Source organism: Propithecus coquereli, unplaced genomic scaffold (assembly GCF_000956105.1).
Source record: "Propithecus coquereli isolate 6110/MARCELLA unplaced genomic scaffold, Pcoq_1.0 Scaffold5, whole genome shotgun sequence".
In the NCBI taxonomy this organism is placed as follows: Eukaryota; Metazoa; Chordata; class Mammalia; order Primates; family Indriidae; genus Propithecus; species Propithecus coquereli.
In genome coordinates, this window is record NW_012150840.1 from 16,353,739 (window position 1) to 16,371,140 (window position 17,402).

At 48.4% G+C, this 17,402-nt stretch overlaps 1 protein-coding gene across 1 annotated transcript in view; it reads left to right on the top strand.

Annotated features, from left to right (window-relative positions):
- Nucleotides 1-17,402, top strand: part of ESRRB (estrogen-related receptor beta) — a 100,848-nt gene that overhangs the window by 70,840 nt on the left and 12,606 nt on the right. Inside the window, exons 4-5 of the mRNA XM_012656124.1 lie at nt 15,498-15,608; nt 16,117-16,278. Of these exons, the coding sequence (XP_012511578.1) occupies nt 15,498-15,608; nt 16,117-16,278 (273 nt within the window). The remainder of the gene's footprint in view (nt 1-15,497; nt 15,609-16,116; nt 16,279-17,402) is intronic.

The following is a 17,402-nucleotide window of genomic DNA, read 5'->3' on the forward strand; positions in this document are numbered from 1 at the left end:
TCTTTCGGGAGGGGGAAGGCTGGAGAAGGGGATGGTGAATGCCTCTGCCCTGTCCCTGCCACCACCTACCCGTCAGAAGGCTACTTCCCCTCTTCCACTAGGAGCTCTGCTTTCTTAAGTGAAACAATCATGTCTGGGGGACCAGCAACTGCCAGGGAAGAGGTCAGACCTGGGGCTTCCTCTGGCTCACCCTGTCCCGTGAGGCCGCAGCGGCTCAGGGGTCCCGGCTGGGGAGACTGCTCGCGTGGTCGGGCCAAGCTGTGCCGCTCCCTGTGCCTTCCTCCCGCACTGTCCTGGGACCAGAGCCCACTGTGGACCACAGGAGATGTCCAGGGGTCTGTTTTGCTTTAAGCAAATCTATTATCTGAAAACCTGCATTTTCAGGAGAAAAAGTAATTATTCTCTATTAAAAATTGAATACCGAATCTGAACTGGGTGAGGCGTTGGCGGCCTGCATTCTACTCCCCGCTGTACGGTGTTCCTGCTGTGCAGTGTTACCTCCTGCTGCACCATTGCTTCACCTGCAGAGCGGGGATGTTGTGATACCCGTCTCCACCGCCAGGTCCAGGTGGCAACCAGATGGGACAACTCCTTGGCAAAATCCACCGTGGGATGACTTAGAGACATCAGCTCCCTGGGTGCGTTAAAGTACTGTAGTGTTTGACTCAAAATTGGTCTCATTTACACTGAACTTCTCGGCAGCCTGCCCCTTGCGTTTGGCGAGGCAAGCTGGTGTCCAGCCGCCCTGATTTTCTTCCTGGATTCACTACTGGGAATCGTAGAGGGTGGCATTGTCTTGGGCTGCCCCCCTCTCTGGGTTCTAGGATCAGGATGAGGCAGCCTTCACAGCCTGGCTGGGCTGTGGGCTAACTCAGCCCCTCATCCAGAAGAACCCTGGAAAGCCATTGGTTGCATTTCGTAGGATGCTCCCCAAGTCTACGGTACAGCTCCAGGATTTCAACTTGTCCCCGCAAACTTCACCTTCTCACCTCACTTCACTTCCCTCAAGCCACCGGCCTCCCAGGCCCACTCTGTTTCCTCCCCATAAGCCCCTGCCTGCCTTTCCCCAAGTGTTTTCTAAAAGATATTTGATTTCAGTGAAAGCTGGGCTGACATCCATGCAATATGCTCCCACTCTCTCTTTGTGCTTGTTGGGAAGGCGGAGGGCTCCTCCGGGGATTCTGGGTAATTGGGTTAGTGGCCAGCTCATGTCAGGAAATTAAAAGGAGGCCCTGATCAGGTTCCCGCTGCATGGGATTTAATGGCTTTGTATTTATAGAGTATTCTGCCTCTAGCCCATGCCAGAAATACCACTTTTCTGGCCCCGTGAATGAAGAAAAGGAATGAGAGATGGCTTGCCTTTAAAAATTCTTTTTCTTTTCCAAAATATATTAGTGTTTTGAAAAAAAAAAAAAAAGCAGCTCTCAATTACTTCAGAGAATAGTATTGAACTACAACCTGAGCACTCCGGTGTGTGTTTGTATCCCTCCGGAACCACTCTCCATTCTACACACCCCCTCCCCACACCACACATACACACACACACACACACACACATACACACACACACACACACACACACACACACACACCCCTGACAGCTCAACAAGATCCTCTCGTGTGCACTAAAGCTCTGGGCCACTCGGCCACGTGACCTCTGGTTGGGAAGTGTTGATTGAATGAAGACGAGGAGATGATCTTGTCTGTGCTGAACTGTTCTTACTGCTCGCTGGGAGCTTTCGGCATTTCCGTGCATTGGATAACAGGGTCAGTGGTCACATAGACCCCATAAAACCTCAGCTTCGCCACTTGTCAGTGCCTTGGGCAAGTTACGTAAGCCTCTAGAAGCCTCCCTTTCCTCCTCTGTAAAATGGGAGTGATAATAGTGCCATCATCATCTTGCTCCCAGTCTTCAGGGAAAGAGGCCCGTAGAGTTATGCCATGAAGGCTGATGTTGATTGTGGGTTTGAGATACACATTCCTCATCATGTTATATAAATGATTTTCTTCTGGGATCCAGAAGGCAGCTTGGACTCTCCCATAGCCTCTCTTCCCCCTCCGGCTGATGATCTTGCTTCACATTTCCTTGAGAAAATAGAAAGTCAAGCATTTCTGACTCTCCTACTATTGAATCCAAACCTACCAGTTTGTGTCTATGTCTTCTGCCTTCTTCCGATCAGAGCACAGATGTTTTCACTCCTAACAAAAGCCAGTCCCCCTCCTGTGCTCTGAATCACTCTCCTGTCTGATAAAGACTTTACTCTTATATCAATAGGCTCTTCTCTGCTTCCAGCATCATCATATTCTTACTCACCACTGGATCATTTTCATCAGCATGCAGACATTATGAAAACAAAATTAATTTTAAAACCCGCAACTGTATTTTGACCTTTCATTTCCATCCAGATGCTGCTACTTTATCTCGCTCCCTTTCTCAACAAAACCTCCCAGTGGAGTTGACAGCACTTCCTGTATTCACTTCCTTAAACCCCATTCACTCTGTCAAAAAAACTTTTTTTAAAAAAAGTAAACATTGAATAGATCCAGGAAAATATTTATAGTATATTATATTAGGTAGGGTGAGGCTAAGCTTCTGTAACAAAGAGACTCCCTTTCTCTCAAAAAAAAAAAAAAAAAAAAAACCACAAAGTGACTTAGGAAAAAACAAACAAACCAACTAAACCAAAAACAACCTGGAAGCTTAAGCAGGGTAGCAGTTTAGTTCTCTCTAATTTCTCATGTAACACTCCAAAGGTTCTAGACGGCCGATCCAGGACTGGTTGGCGGCTCTGCCATACTCAGCATGTGGCTCTCACTTGTGGACGCTCAATTCTTTCCATCTCACAGACATCCACTGGGAGGAGGAGTCTATGCCAGATGATCTGAAGGGCAGGACCAGAAGTAGCACATCTGTGTTCTTCCATTCACAGCCCATTGGTGGAAGCTAGTCACATGGTCACACCTCTCTGCAAGGGAGTCTGGGAATTGTAGCCGTTACCTGGGATACCGTGTACCCAGCTAAAACTCTGTTGGTATGGAAGAAGGGAATAACGTATTTTCGAGGACAACCCTTGCTGTTTGTCACAAACATATGTCAAGCATGAAGAATACTGACACCTTCCACCCAGTATGAGGCAAAATTACCTTTACCTTTGAGGTTCCTCCTGCACATCTCCATGTTTTCATTCCCTCTTCTCCACCTCAGAGACAACCACTATCCTGGATTTCACTGTGTTTTTCTTTTGCCTTTTGTTTGTTTGTTTGTTTGTTTGTTTGTTTTTGAGACAGAGTCTTGCTCTGTCACCCGGGCTAGAGTGCCGTGGCGTCAGCCTAGCTCACAGCAACTTCAAACTCCTGGGCTCAAGTAATCCTACTGCCTCAGCCTCCCGAGTAGCTAGGACTACAGGCATGCACCACCATGCCCAGCTAATTTTTCTATTTTTGTTAGAGACGGGATCTCGCTCTTGCTCAGGCTAGTCTTGAACTCCGTGACCTCAAGCAATCCTCCCACCTCAGCCTCCCAGAGTGCTAGGATCACAGGCGTGAGCCACTGCACCCAGCCTTCCTTTACCTTTTTTTATAGTTTTACCATTTATTTGTATCTCTAACGATATCCTGTTTTTCAGTTTTAAAAGAAATTATATGATATATTTTTCTGCCTCTTGATTTTTTTAGGCAATATTTCTGAGATGCACACTTCTTGTTGCACGGTGCTGTACTTAATTCATTTTCATTTCTGTCTAGTAGAAGTCAGACAGGACATGTTTTAGGCTTTGTGGGCTTATAAGGCCTCTGTCGTAAGTACTCAACTCTGCTGTTGTAATGACACACAAAACAAGTAACGAACAAATGGGCTGTGCTCTGATAAAACAGGCAAAGGGCTGGATTTGGCCCACAGACCGTAGTTGGATAACTCCTGCTGTACACTGTCACTGCATGAGTTTAGGAGAGCCTGCTTATCCCGCCTACTATTGATCAGCATTGGGGCTTCTGGGTTTTTGTTATTACATTTGCTGTGTACATTTTCCTGGTTGCACATGTATGAGGCCTTAGGGGCCTGGGAGTGGAAGCACCAGGTCTATGGCATGTTCAGCCTTATGAGATGGTCGCTCCATATTCTCACCAACGCTTCTAATTTTTGCTAGTTGTGTATGAAGTGGTATCTTCTCATTGCTTTAATATGTATTTTCTCAACTATGATACAAGCATATTTCATGTGTTTAGCTATTTAGGATTCCTTTTCTGAGATGAAGTGTTGTCCAAGCCTTTTCCTATTATTTATTTATTTATTTATTTGTTTGTTTGTTTGTTTGTTTATTTTTAGAGACAGGACCTTGCTCTGTCACCCAGGCTGGAGTACAGTGGTATGATCATAGATGATCATAGCTCACTACAGCCTCAAACTCCTGGGCTTGAGTGACCCTCCTGCCTCAGCCTCCTGAGTAGTTGGGACAGCAGGTGTCTACCACTGTGCCTGGCTAATTTTTTTTTTATATGTTTTTTAGAGATGGGGGTCTCGATATGTTGCTCAGGCTGGTCTCAAAATCTTGGCCACAAGTGATCCTCTGGCCTCAGCCTCCCGAGTCACTGGGATTACAGGCATGAGCCACCACACCTGGCTATTTTTCTACCTTATTTTTTCTACTGGTTGTAGAAATTAATTGTTAGTATTATAAAAACCTTCCTATTTGCAGCCTCTTTCTCTTTATGGAATCTTTTTAATGAACAGAAGTTAGTGATTCTAATAAATTGAATTATTTTTTCCTATATGGTTGTGCTTTTATGTCATTGAAAAAATATTTTCCAAGCCTGCTGTTGTGAAGATGTTTTGCTTATCTGCCTCACATGCGTAGGTCCTTGATCCTCCTGAAGATGAGTTTGATGAGCTGGTCATCCCCCGGCCTGCTCCAGTCAGCCTTTGCTGCTGACCACACCCCTGAGACTGTGCCAAACCTGATTCTTCTCTGTCTCCTGCTCATGCTGCCTCTCAGCAATGCTCAAGGCAGCTGACCAGTCCACCTGTACCCTTTGCTCTTGGTTCCTCTGACGCCACGCTTACCTAGCTTTCTCCTCACCTCTCCCACCATGCTTTGTGGTTTTCATCGTGAACTCTGCCTCTTCCTGATATTTACATTTTGGAGTTATTCAGGTCTTGGATCCAGGCCCTCTTTTCCATCTATACCATACAGGTGATATCTTCTAGATCAAAGACTAGATGCAGATGATGCTCAGTCTTAGACCTCTGGCCCAACCCCTTCCCTAGATAGTTTAGACTTCAATATCTAACCACTCTACTGGCATCTCCACTTGGGTCCCTTGTGAGACATCATGAATTAAACATAAAGAGAGGGACTCTGTGCTTGGGCCACCATGTCCAGTCTTCCCCATCTCAGGAATGGTGCTGCTATTCACCTGTTGCTCAAGAGAAACCTGTTGTCAAAATTGCAAGGGGGTTTCAGCCTAGGTCTGGTTCTTGCTGCATAGAGATCCAGCAGACAATGAGGATGGCCAAGGAAGAAAGGAATTCTTTAATAGGACAGACATCTTGTTGGGAGAACGGGAGAAGCTGTCTCAGTCTCATCCATCTCTCCAACTGACAGAGATCATGGACTTTTAAAGGAGGGGCCACGTGCCTTGGGGCAGGTGTAACTAACAAGGGGCTACTTACACTGAAGACAAGTTGTGGGGGATGGTGAGTTCTCAGGAAGTCTGCCCAGGGGACTTCAGAATCTCAGCTCCTTTGTCTTGTAGAAAATCCACCATTTCTGGGATATGATATGTCCCCAGGGTAGACGCAGCCCAAACTAGCCATTGTGTCTGAGGCAGTAAGGCAAGCTCACCTGTCACCCAGAAGCCCCCGCAGGACAGGTGGCTAAAGGAAGCTCAGTGTATGCAGGGGATGTGGTGGAGAGTTTATGGCATCACACTGGCCTGGCGCTCCCGTTGGCGTGCCCCATGTGCCTTCTGGCCTCTCAGGAGCTCATGGTACCCACATCACCTTTTGGGTGGTTTTCTCCTCCTTCTGGGGATGGGTCAGCTATTGTTTGGTAGAACTTACAGACAGAACGTCAACCCCTAAATTCCCTGGGAAGAACACTGGTCAGATAAAAGTACTGAATAAAGTAGGTTCAGCACAGTGCCCCACAGACCTGGCAAATACTCAGAATTACTAGAGGAGCTTTGAGAAAATATCCATTTCTGGATATCTCCCCAGACCTACGGACTGGGAACCTCAAAGTCGGTGCTGTTCAAAGACTTTCCAGGGCATTCTGATGATTATACAGGACTAGTGGCTGCAAGTTCAGGGCAAAGGAGATAGGACCTAGTGATCTATAAATCAAGATTCAGATCCACCCTTTGACACTCTCTGGCTGTGGGACCCTGAGCAAGTCACCTGACCTTTCTGAGCCTCAGATTTCACATGGGACTAATAATCATCATGTATTCTCCCTGATCAACGTTGTTATGCAGCTCAAGCGAGGTATGGTATGAAATAGCTTTGTAAACTGTGAAGCACTGCACACATGTGAACCTGCTCGTGTCGTTAATAAACCACGGATGTTGAGTTTGGTGGTGGTGATGGGGCAGGGGTGGGGTATGGATAAGGGGAAGAGAAGGGTCTTGGCCATGACAACCTTGCAGTGCCAGCAGGGATCCTGACCTTAGACCTGGACAGTAGCTTGCAGAAGGAGGACACTGGCCCAGAGGCCCTTCCCGCTCCTGCCCTGTCTGAACCTTCCTTGTGGGACGAGAAACATGCCAGCGGGAAGTGCCTGGGACAGGCTCGGGGCCAGGTGCAGGGCTGCGCTTTGCACACCTTTAGCTCGTTATTTTTAGTGTCTGGGTATAACAGAAAGGAGCTTAAGCTGGGCCCCGCTGCTGCTGGCCCTGCATGCTCGGCTATTTTTACTTCTGAAAGACTGGGATCTCTTCCAGCTTAGGGAGGGAAGACGAGAAGAAAGGAGGGAGGTGGAGGGAAGCAGGAATTATTTTACTTCCATTAAGAAAAAACTCAGAAGCCTGATCTTATCAAGTCAGCAAATGGGCATCTGATCCCAGACGTGGCAGCTTTGGGCTCTGGATGCTCTGACATGTCTGCAGTGGATGGGAGAGGCCAGCAGATGGGGCATGGCCCCGAGGGGTCTGGGGAACCCAGCTCCTTTGCTCCCAAGGAGTTTCTGTCCCAGAGCAGCCCTGAAGGTTCTTTGCCGTTTCTTGTGCCCTCAGCTGGGAAGTGGGATTAGCCACTGCAGGCGCCAGGGCACCAGCCTAGTGATAAGGTCGGGGCTGCGGTGGGAGCAGGTGTGCCAGCAGCCAAGGGCAGGACCTCTGTCCTCAGGTTGGACAAAGGCAGACATCAGCCCTGTTGGCGTATTGGAGACAGTGCCAGTGTTGGGGCTGTATGCCCCTGGGCGCAGTGTTTAACCTCTGTGAACCTCAGTTTCTTGAGGGGTTTTTGTTTAACACACTGAGCCATGGTAGTGACAACCATGCCGATGTGTTTCCCTTTCTTCCCATGAGGAACTCGGTTCGGGCCAGACTCTACCACCTTCAATAGGCAGATGAAAGGCAAGAAGTTATTACTGAGTGCCTACTGTGTACCAAGCACTCTGCTCCATGTTTCGACATTTTAGGTTAATTCCACCAATCTGAAAAATGTTAAGGATTTTAAAAAAATTTAACAGCTTTATTGAGATATAGTTCCTCCACTTAAAGTGTACAATTTTGTGGTTTTTGATACATTCCATTACTATTTTTGTAAATTGTGGCAAAATATATATCACATAAAATTTGCCTTTTTAAAAGCCATTTTAAGTGTACAATTCAGTGATATTAAGTACATTCACTATGTTATCCAACCATCATCACTATCTATTTCCAAAACTTCTTCGTCATCCCATAGAGAAACTCCATGCCTATTAAACAATAACTCCCAATCCTCCTCCCTCAGCCCTGACAACCTCCGATCTACTTTCCATCTCTATGAATGTGACTGCCCTGGATAGCTCATAAAAGTAGAATCACACAATACTTGTGTCTAGTTCATTTCACTTAGCACAGTGTTGTTTTTTTTTTGTTTTTGTTTTTGTTTTTAGGCAAGCATGAAGATGAGGTTTATTGAGTAGAGAAAGATAGGATTACAGGGCAAGAACAAGATATAGGTTTACAGAGCATGATACATACGCCACAGATGACGACCGGATCCACTGTGGCAGCAAAGGGAGAGCAAAAGGAAGGGCGAAAAAAGTAGCATAGAGTTCTTAAGGTTCATCCCTGTTGTTGCATATGTCAGAACTTTATTCCTTTTTGACTGCATAATGTTCCATTGTTTGTGTGTACCGCATATGTTTATCCTTCATCCACTGATGGACACTTGGGCTGTTTCGACCTTCCGGCTATTATGAATAATGCCGCAGTAAACATTGCCAGGCAAGTGTCTGTTCATGTCTGTTCAAATTCCTGTTTTCAGCTTTTTGGGGTATATACTGAGGAGTGGAATTGCTGGGTCATATGGTAATTTTGTTTCACTTTTTGAGGAACCCTCAAACTGTGTTCCACAACCGCTACACTATTTTACTTTTCCACCAGCATTTTTAAAAAGTTTTTAATTAAACTTTTTATTCTGAGAAAATTGTAGATTCACATGCAATTTTAAGGACCAAGACAGAGATCCCATGTACCCTTTACCCAGTTTCCCCCAATGGCAATGTCTTACAAAACTGTAGGACAATATCACAACCAGTTTATTGACATTGATACAGTCAAGAGACAGAAAATCTTCAAGGGTGAAGTATTTTTAGTAATATTAATTGACATTTGTTGAGCACTTACTATGTATGTACCATCTACAATATTGTAAGTGCTTACACGGAAAGCTCCTCCATTATGAGGATTAAATGGGTTAATATCATCTCCACGCAGTGTATACTATTATTATTCCTATTCTACAGGTGAAGAGGTTGAGGCACAGAGAGGCGAAGAAACTTGCTCTAGATCACTCAGGTAGCAAGGAGTAGACAGGGATTTATATCCACATCTGACCTTGAGGCCAGTGCTTCTTCCTTCTACTTGTATTTGTGTCTATAAGATTTCAGGATTTCTCATATTGGTCAAGAAGAGGGGTGGCTCCTTGTCTGATCCTGGGCTCAACTCAAGGACGTCGTCTGCACAGGGTCATGTATTCCGGTGATTACCGATTCTTTTTGTACTCATGGAACACTTAGAAACATTAAGATTTTGACCTGTGCAAGTTAGGGGATTAGACAGTGTTGAACAGTGGTTAAAACAAAGGATATGTATTTGTTACAGTATTTGGAGATCCGCGACATTTTACATATGAGCATTATTAATGCCTTTTTACATTTGGAAAATATCAATAAGATAAAATCTAATAATCCCAGACAGTAATTGTAAGTTAATTAGTATTTTAATGTTCTTCCTGAATCTACTTTTTAGCTACTTTACTAATATAAGGACACAAACAATAAGGCAACTCTCATTTCAAGTTAGTCTCCTTTTTTTTTCCAGTTGGTATTTGTAAGGCTTAAGCATCCTAATTTAAAAAGTAATTGTCCATTGTATCGGTTAGTGAAAATTGCTGTCTGCTGCAAGTTATAGAGAACCTGATAGCTAGTGGCTTAAGCATCGATAAATGAGGTTGATTTCTCCACCTTACAAGAAGCCTGGAGAGGAGCAATTGCTGGTGTTGCACAGGCTTCCAAGCCGTAGCAGGAAGGGCTCGGGTTCTTTCTGTCTTGCTTCTCTGGCATTCTTTGGTGTCCTCAGACGGCTGCCTTGTGATAGCAAAGTGGTTGCACCTCTGTGCTTCACCTTCCAGGTCAGGGCAGGAGGAAGGCAAAAAGAGATGCACCAAATATGTCTGTCTCTTTTATCAGAAAAGCAAAACCATTCCCAGCAGCCTCCACCTTGGACTTGCCTTTTCCTCCCACTGGCCAGACCCAGGTCACCTGCCCAGCTCTAGCTACTAGGGAAGCTGGGAGCATGGGGAACAAGATTGTTGGGACTGGCTAGGGTATGTTGCCTCCAGCAGCAAATCCAGGTTCTTTTCGCATGGAAGAGAGGGAATGGACATCGAGTAGATAACCAATAATGTCTGTTGGGCCCACCTGCTAGCATTTGGTGATCTATTTCTGAAGGTTTCATGATACAATATCTTGTTGTAGCGCTCAGCATGAGGACTGAGTCCATACCATAACCTCTTGGGGAGGGCCTTCTCCTTGTTCATTAACATCGTGAGCAGCTTACTCAAGAACATGTAAAAGCACAGTGGCAGATAATAAGTATAAACATAGGTGACCAATGTCTGTTTAGGTAGAGTGCAGAGGAATTCAGATATCTGTCCACTGTCTCTGCCCTTGGCGAGCTGACAGTTCTCAGTTCAGAGCATACCATATCAATAAAGACAATTGCAGAGAAGGCAGGGAGGTGACTGGGCTGAAAATAACGGACAGATATAAAAAAATAAAGGGTGCTTGGCCAGGGAAGGAGGGTTCCTCAAGAATTTCAGATCTGTAAAAGATTATCTTGTGGGGGGGAGTTGCCTTGTTGAACAGGATGGAGGGTAGTAAGTGATCAGGAGACAGAATTTAGCTCATTACAAGGGGAACCTTCCATGAGGAATGGGCTGCCTCGAGGGAGTGCGGTTCTGGAGGCTGGTGAGACGCAGGGAAGCTGTGAAAGGGGAACCATGAGATTCTTTCGTTTCCTAAGTCGAGAGGGCTTCATTTTTACTCATCATTTTACTCAGACACTCGATTGCCTCCCGCGGGCTGGGTGCTGAGCTTGGGCTATGAAGATAAATGAAAGTCCTTGCCCAGGAGGTGCCGCCAGCCCCACAGGGAGATGGGCATATGGCATCTTGTGACGTGCTGGTGGTCATGTCATTGCCGTAATAGAGAATGAGCAAAGGGAAGCCAGGAAAGTGTGCAGCCAGCTGCGCTGAGGGCTCCTAGAAAGACTTCTCAGAAGAGAATACTTGAACTGGGCCTTCAAGGGTGACCCCAGGATATTAATTGCCTTTGGAAACAGTGTAGACAAAAGCGATAAGGATACTTCATTTAGGTGGGGGTCCATCTTCCCCAAGCCCAGGATAGGGTGCTAGGGTGCATGGGTTGGGGAGCACAGGTCTGTGTCCCAGAACCTCCCACCCTACATGACCATTAGCAAACCCTGACTGGGGGATGAAGGGGGACGGAGAAATGTAGGAGGCCTGGGTCCTGTCCTCTAAGAGCCCATGGAATAGAAGAGATGGTGGCTGTAAAGGGAAACCAGATGAGGTGGCATGTGCAGTACCAGGTGAATGCCAGGGCGTTGTGGCGGTGGTGGGAGGGTGGTGGGAGAGACGGGCTCCCATGGCCTACCGGAACCGCTTTCCAATTTACCATGTATTTTCCCATCGTTAAGTCATTTTTTCAATTGTCACAACAGCCATACGTGGTGAGCAGTTGATATTACCCTTGCCTCCTCCCCCGTACCTGATGATGAAGCTGAGTTCGGTAGCTGAGGTGGGGCAGGGATGGGCCTGGGACCTTGATCATGGATCCCATGGGCTGCAGCAATTGTGGCCTTGTGCAAAGAGCAGGACTCAGAAAAGCAGGCAGGAGGCAGGGAGAGCAAACACCTTTCACACCAGATGTCAGTTTGTGCAGAATTAAACCCAACAGAATAAATAGAATAACCTGATCATTGATATGTTCATTGATCAGAGCCATTGACCACTATGCTGTAAAGATCTGGAGGAGAAAATCTAAGGAGAGTTGGCACTTGCTGTGCCCTCGGAGGTCACACCTTGGAATGGCAGAGAGCTCGGGTCTTTTATTGGGCAAATTACTAAATCTCTCTGAGCCTATTTTTCTTATTTGTACAATGGGGATAATAGTACCTACTTTAATTTCGTGGGTTCAGTATGGTGATGCTTTATAGAAAGTGCTCCATCAATTGTGCTGTTATCATTATCAATGTGATTTACAAGAAAGTTGTACACAATGCTGGGGAAGAATAATAATAAAGATGATGATAATAAAAGTCATAGTTCCCTTTTTCTAAGTGCCCACTGTATCTTGGGTACCATGACGGGTCCTACCCTGGAGTAGGACTTTGAACAGCCTGGCTGTAAGGGGTGGCCAGTGAGTAGGGGAAGCCCAGTGGGCTCTTGGAGCCCATGAGGCAGCACCTAGCCTGGCACGGGGGTGGGGAGGAAGGAGGCACATCCACTCCTGTATTCATCAAGTCTTTCCTGAACACCCACTAAAGGCCAGCAGGCCCTGTGTCAGGATGGAGAACATTCCAGATGGAGGCACCGGCAGAGGTGGCAGCTGCCCATCCTTGCCTTCCTGAGGGACCGACGCCTCTTTATTTTCTGTTGAACATTCCTCACTCTGGTCGACAGCTGCCTGGGGAGCGGTCACCAGACTGGCCTCTAGGAGAGAAGGTCAGGAAAGTGGGGAGGGCTTGTCCTGGATGCAGGAGGGACAGTACATGCAAGACCCTGGCACACAGCAGGTCTCGGTGATGAATGATGTCGTCACCGTGCCACGGACAAGCCGAGGTTAGTGGACGGTGTGGCTCAGCCCAGGCAGAGTGGGCAAGGGAGGCTTCTATGTAGATGTGTCACAGGTGGGGTCAGAAAACTCTTCTAAACAGGGGACTCTTCCTCAAGTCCCATCTCTCCTGTGTTTATGTGTCTCTTCCTTCTGCCTCACTGAAGGGGCTTGGGGGTACTGGGGGGATAAATGTGAGCCAAGGTCCTGCCAGCACACATAGGTTTAGGTCTGGGGCTGGGCAGGATGCAGCTGTCCCGTAAGGTCTGGGGCGCTGGTGCAGGTTGACTTTACAGCTGCGTTTGCCGGGACGTCACAGTGCAGCCCTCCTCTAACCCTGCTGTGCTGCGAGTCACCTTGGCGAGGCGCTGGTTCTTATGCCTCTGGGACCGCGCCTGGGATTTTTGCACTTCTGCCAAGCCCAAAGATGGTGATGCTGCTGGCCTGTGGGCCACACTTTGAGGAGAAAGGCAGCAGAGCATGTCCCTGCCTATATCCACGTGGCACTCTTTCATGACACATTGTGATGGCAACTCTGCCCCAGGGCTTTCCTCGGCCACCGGAGTCTGCTCAGCCTGCCGCTGGGAGGCGGGACGTGCCAGAGCAGCCGTTAGCCCGAGTGCTGGACACTGAGGTGTGTTCCACACTCGCCCCCGGAGTCCTCGGTTGCTCAGGGCAGCAGCGTCGTCGGTTTGTTTCTGGCTTCCCTCCGTCCTCTGAAACTGCTTGTGGGCTCATCCTGGCCTCAGAGCCTGCTCCTGGAGACGTCAGTGACAGATGTTGTCCGTTGCAAAATTCTGACCCTCTAAGTGGAAGGGGAGCCTTCTGCTCCAGGAACTTGCACACCACACGTAGAAACCAGAGAGAACCGGGAGAAGCCCTGGAGAGCCCAGGGGCAGGAATGCTGTCACCGGCTGGTTAGGGCGCCACTGCTGCCCCGTCAGTCCCCCCCCTCTGTCTTTGCACCTGTGTCGTGGGTCCCTGACCCGACCTCCAGAGGGCAGGAGAACCTGAACCACTGAGGTATCCAGTGGGGGTGTGAGGGTGGGGCACAGGCCCCAACAAGATGACCCAACGGGGGAATTACCTTTAAATAGAAAGCCAAAAAATGTTCGCTGCAACTGTGTTCGGCACCAAGGACAGAAGTACCAGGTTGTAGTGTTTAAAAGGACGTTGCTGATGTAAATGCCATATAGTAATTGGCCCAAAAGAGACAGTCCCCTCAGCTGGCTGGCTGGGTGAGCACACAGCATCCTCCGTGCCCTCTGGGAGGAGGATGTGAGCCGGAAACACCTGGGGGACTGTGTCCTCAGCTTCCCTAAGTCCCTTTAGGGCAATTCATATTTGCAGGAATTGTCCCCGCCCATTCAGTAAACAAAGTCATTTTACTTTCAGTTGCTCTAGGAAACTCCCATTCCCAACCCAGGGACTTAAATTTAGTAACTGTGCACCCTAACACAGGAACAGCCAGAAAATCGCCCCTGGCACAAATGGGCTCTACGCCTTCGTTCCAGTCAGTTACAATGATTCCTGCTTCCTCTTGCCTGCTCTGGAGCAAGGCCCGGACTGGTGGGACTGGTGTGCCAGGGGCTTGGGAGGGGTCAGGACAGGGAGGACACTGTTTCTTCTGCTCCAGAGCTTATCATCCTTCCCAGACCTAGGAAATGCTGGAATTTATTGGAAAAGAATAAGACAGCGCCCGGAAGATCAGCTGACTGGGGCTTTGTGGGCAACATTCTACCTTTGGGGAAAAGAACAAATGTTGAACTTGGCTTGTCACCTCAGAGGCTCAGGTGGCAACTGAGATTTCTTTGAGGACTCTGGTCTCCGTGTGTGACTTTTCGTGTTTTTTAGTCAAGGCCCATTTCACGGTCAGGAAGAGGGCTGTTCAAGTTAGCTTGAGTAAAGGAATCTGAGAAGGGACCTACAAGGCAACCTTGGAGAGGTGTAGCAAGAAGACAGAAGTGGCTTCAGGCCATGCAGGGTCCCAGCGCCACGCTTTGGGCACTCGCTGTCCGGTGTGTTCCGTGTTAGTTCTCACTTTGGGGCAAATTTGAAGGGGTCCATTCATTGTTGCAGGTCAGGCCACATCGGTTGGTGCCCCTGGGTAAGGAGCCCACCCGTAGGCCCTGTGCACTTGATCTGCTGGTGGGGGGTGTCAAATGGTACCTATATATCTGTCTAGGCAGCAGGAGCTGTGGGTGGGCAGGCTTCTGGAAGGCAGCGTGGACTCAGTGACAATAACAGATCTTTCCAGGGTAGACTGTCACTCCTGGACATGGATGTAAATGTGGAGCAGCCATCACTGCTTTTGCACCTGCCGTCAAGATATTTCCAGTCACTGACTTTCCAGGGGTGGTCGGGACTGCTGCATCCCCATCCATGGGGACTTGTGTAAAAGACAAACTGTAGAGCTCCATTCTAGACCCTCAGAGGGTGGGATCCAGAAACTGACATTTGTAACAAGAGCCCGCCCAGATCCTTCTTATGTGAAAAGTTTGAAAATCCTTGTTCAGCTCTTTGGAAGTGCCTGCCGATGACAGGGTTTCCTGTTCTGTGTCGGCAAGTTAACTCGACCCTCCCTGGATTCAAAGCAGATCTAACATAACACAGCTACTTCTTCCCCAACACGACGTAGAGTGCTTTTGTTGTGTTTTTCCTTCGGGAAGCATAAAGACTCAAGGGCTAATGGTTGCTTGGAATGGATTTCAGGAGGATGCTGAATCCAGAGAGGCAGGACCAGGCCGGATAACTGGAATGGGCCATTGCTGCTGGAGAATTGTTTCATGATTGTCCGGCCACCTGGCCTAAGGGTGGCCAGGGGGCAACTGGGCGTGGCCCTGAAGGACTTAGCCAGTGTTGAAATTCCAAAGTCGGTGTTGGCACCCCTGGTGATGCTGACAACTTCTGAGACAGTCTCCCCTTCCTCCCCAATAGGTGTGCGCCTTGACCGAGTGCGTGGAGGCCGCCAGAAATACAAGCGACGGCTGGACTCGGAGAGCAGCCCATATCTGAGCTTGCAGATTTCTCCACCCGCTAAAAAGCCATGTGAGTAGCACGGCAGTCTGTGCCCCTTTTGCCAGCATCTGTACCTGGAACATCTGACATAACCTTGGGGAAGTGCCGTCTTCCCACTGCTGGGACATGGGACAATGTGGATCTTGGGGGAGGTGACATCAGTGCCCAGCATTCGTGTCAGATGCTTCAGGCTTCATTCAGACGGCCTTTCCATAGCGGATGGCATAGGATGTGGCTCCAAATGAAGCTTGGTCCTAAGAAGCCATGGGCCCCAACATCCAGAATGTGCCCCCCAGCCACCCACCCAAAGTTGCTGCACAGGCTCCTCTCGGGAGAATTCATCAGGCAGCTTCCCTTGGAGGGGTATTTCCTAGCAACGCTAATAGCTCTGCCAGCAACGTGGAGTCAGAGCAGGAGGGGAGACTACAGCCACATCTGGCCATAGGAACCTGACTTTTCCTCCTGGCCAATCTGAGATTCCACCCTGGCCCTTTCCCTCTTTCCCAGGACTTTACATTTCCCTCTTTGGTTGTTGCAGTGACCAAGATTGTCTCCTATCTACTGGTGGCTGAGCCGGACAAGCTCTATGCCATGCCTCCCCCTGGCATGCCTGAGGGGGACATCAAGGCCCTGACCACTCTTTGTGACCTGGCCGACCGGGAGCTCGTGGTCATCATTGGCTGGGCCAAGCACATACCAGGTGAGCATGTGGGCCCGGGGAGGGTGTGGCCAGGGACTCTCAGCCAGTGTCCCCACGGCCTGCCCAATGGCTGTGACTCTGATGCAGGGCGCCCCATGGAATCTGCCAAGCGTCCTTTTCTCTGGGCTCCTGCTTTCTCCGTGTGGGATTGGAGGGAGGAAGGTGTTTAGGAGGCCCAGGGATGTTAATGCACTGCCAGGGGCTCTTCAGGACCAGTTGTCATCCCAGGTGGGGCTGCGATTGCATCTACAATCAGTGTAATATTCGAAGAACAAGTTCCTTGAACGCTTAAAGAACAGAGAATAGGGTTGTCTTATAGGACTTACTGGGATGATGCTGGAAAACAACACGGAAGAGGGATTGACTCTCTTTCTTCCTACACGAGGCGGGAAGAGTGGAGCAGTTAAGAGTGTGGGCTTGGGAATCGGATCAGGATTCCAATTCTAGGTGTGCAGTTATTAGCTGAGTGACCCTGGGTGGGCTACCTGACCTCTCTGTAAACTGGGGATACAGCAGTACCTGCTCTGTGGGCTCTGACGTGAGGATGGAACAAGACGTATGTGAAGCATTCAGCACGGCGCATGCTCACTGTCACCATGTGCCTGATCTGTGGGGAGGGCTGTGTCTCGATTTGGATTCTGTGATTTTAAGGGCGTTTCTGGTGCAGAAAGTATGCACAATGTGTTTCCAGTCCTATGGACATCACTGCACGGGGACTCAAACCCCACTTCTGCCTCTCTTGGTCTGGGTAAATGGTGGGAGCTGATATTTAATTTTTCATTTTTGTAAACACTGACACCCACATATTCCACATCACACACATTTTGGGGACCGTTCTCTGTGTAGTTTCCTCCTCAACTCCTTTAAGGCTCTAACAACTTGGCTCGTAGTAAAGACATCCTGCTATCCTCTGACAGTGACCTACCATGGACTCTAATTCTAACTATGTGACATGGGACACGTTAGCTTCTGGTCTGTAGATCCTTTTTTTGTTTGTCATGGCTCTGAAAGGCAAATACAGCATGCATGATGACATAGCGAAGGTGTCCTAGACTGTAGACGCCAAGGCCCACCGTTGATCAAGGCGAAGCAAAAAGTCCTGTGTGAGACGGTGCAAGCACAAT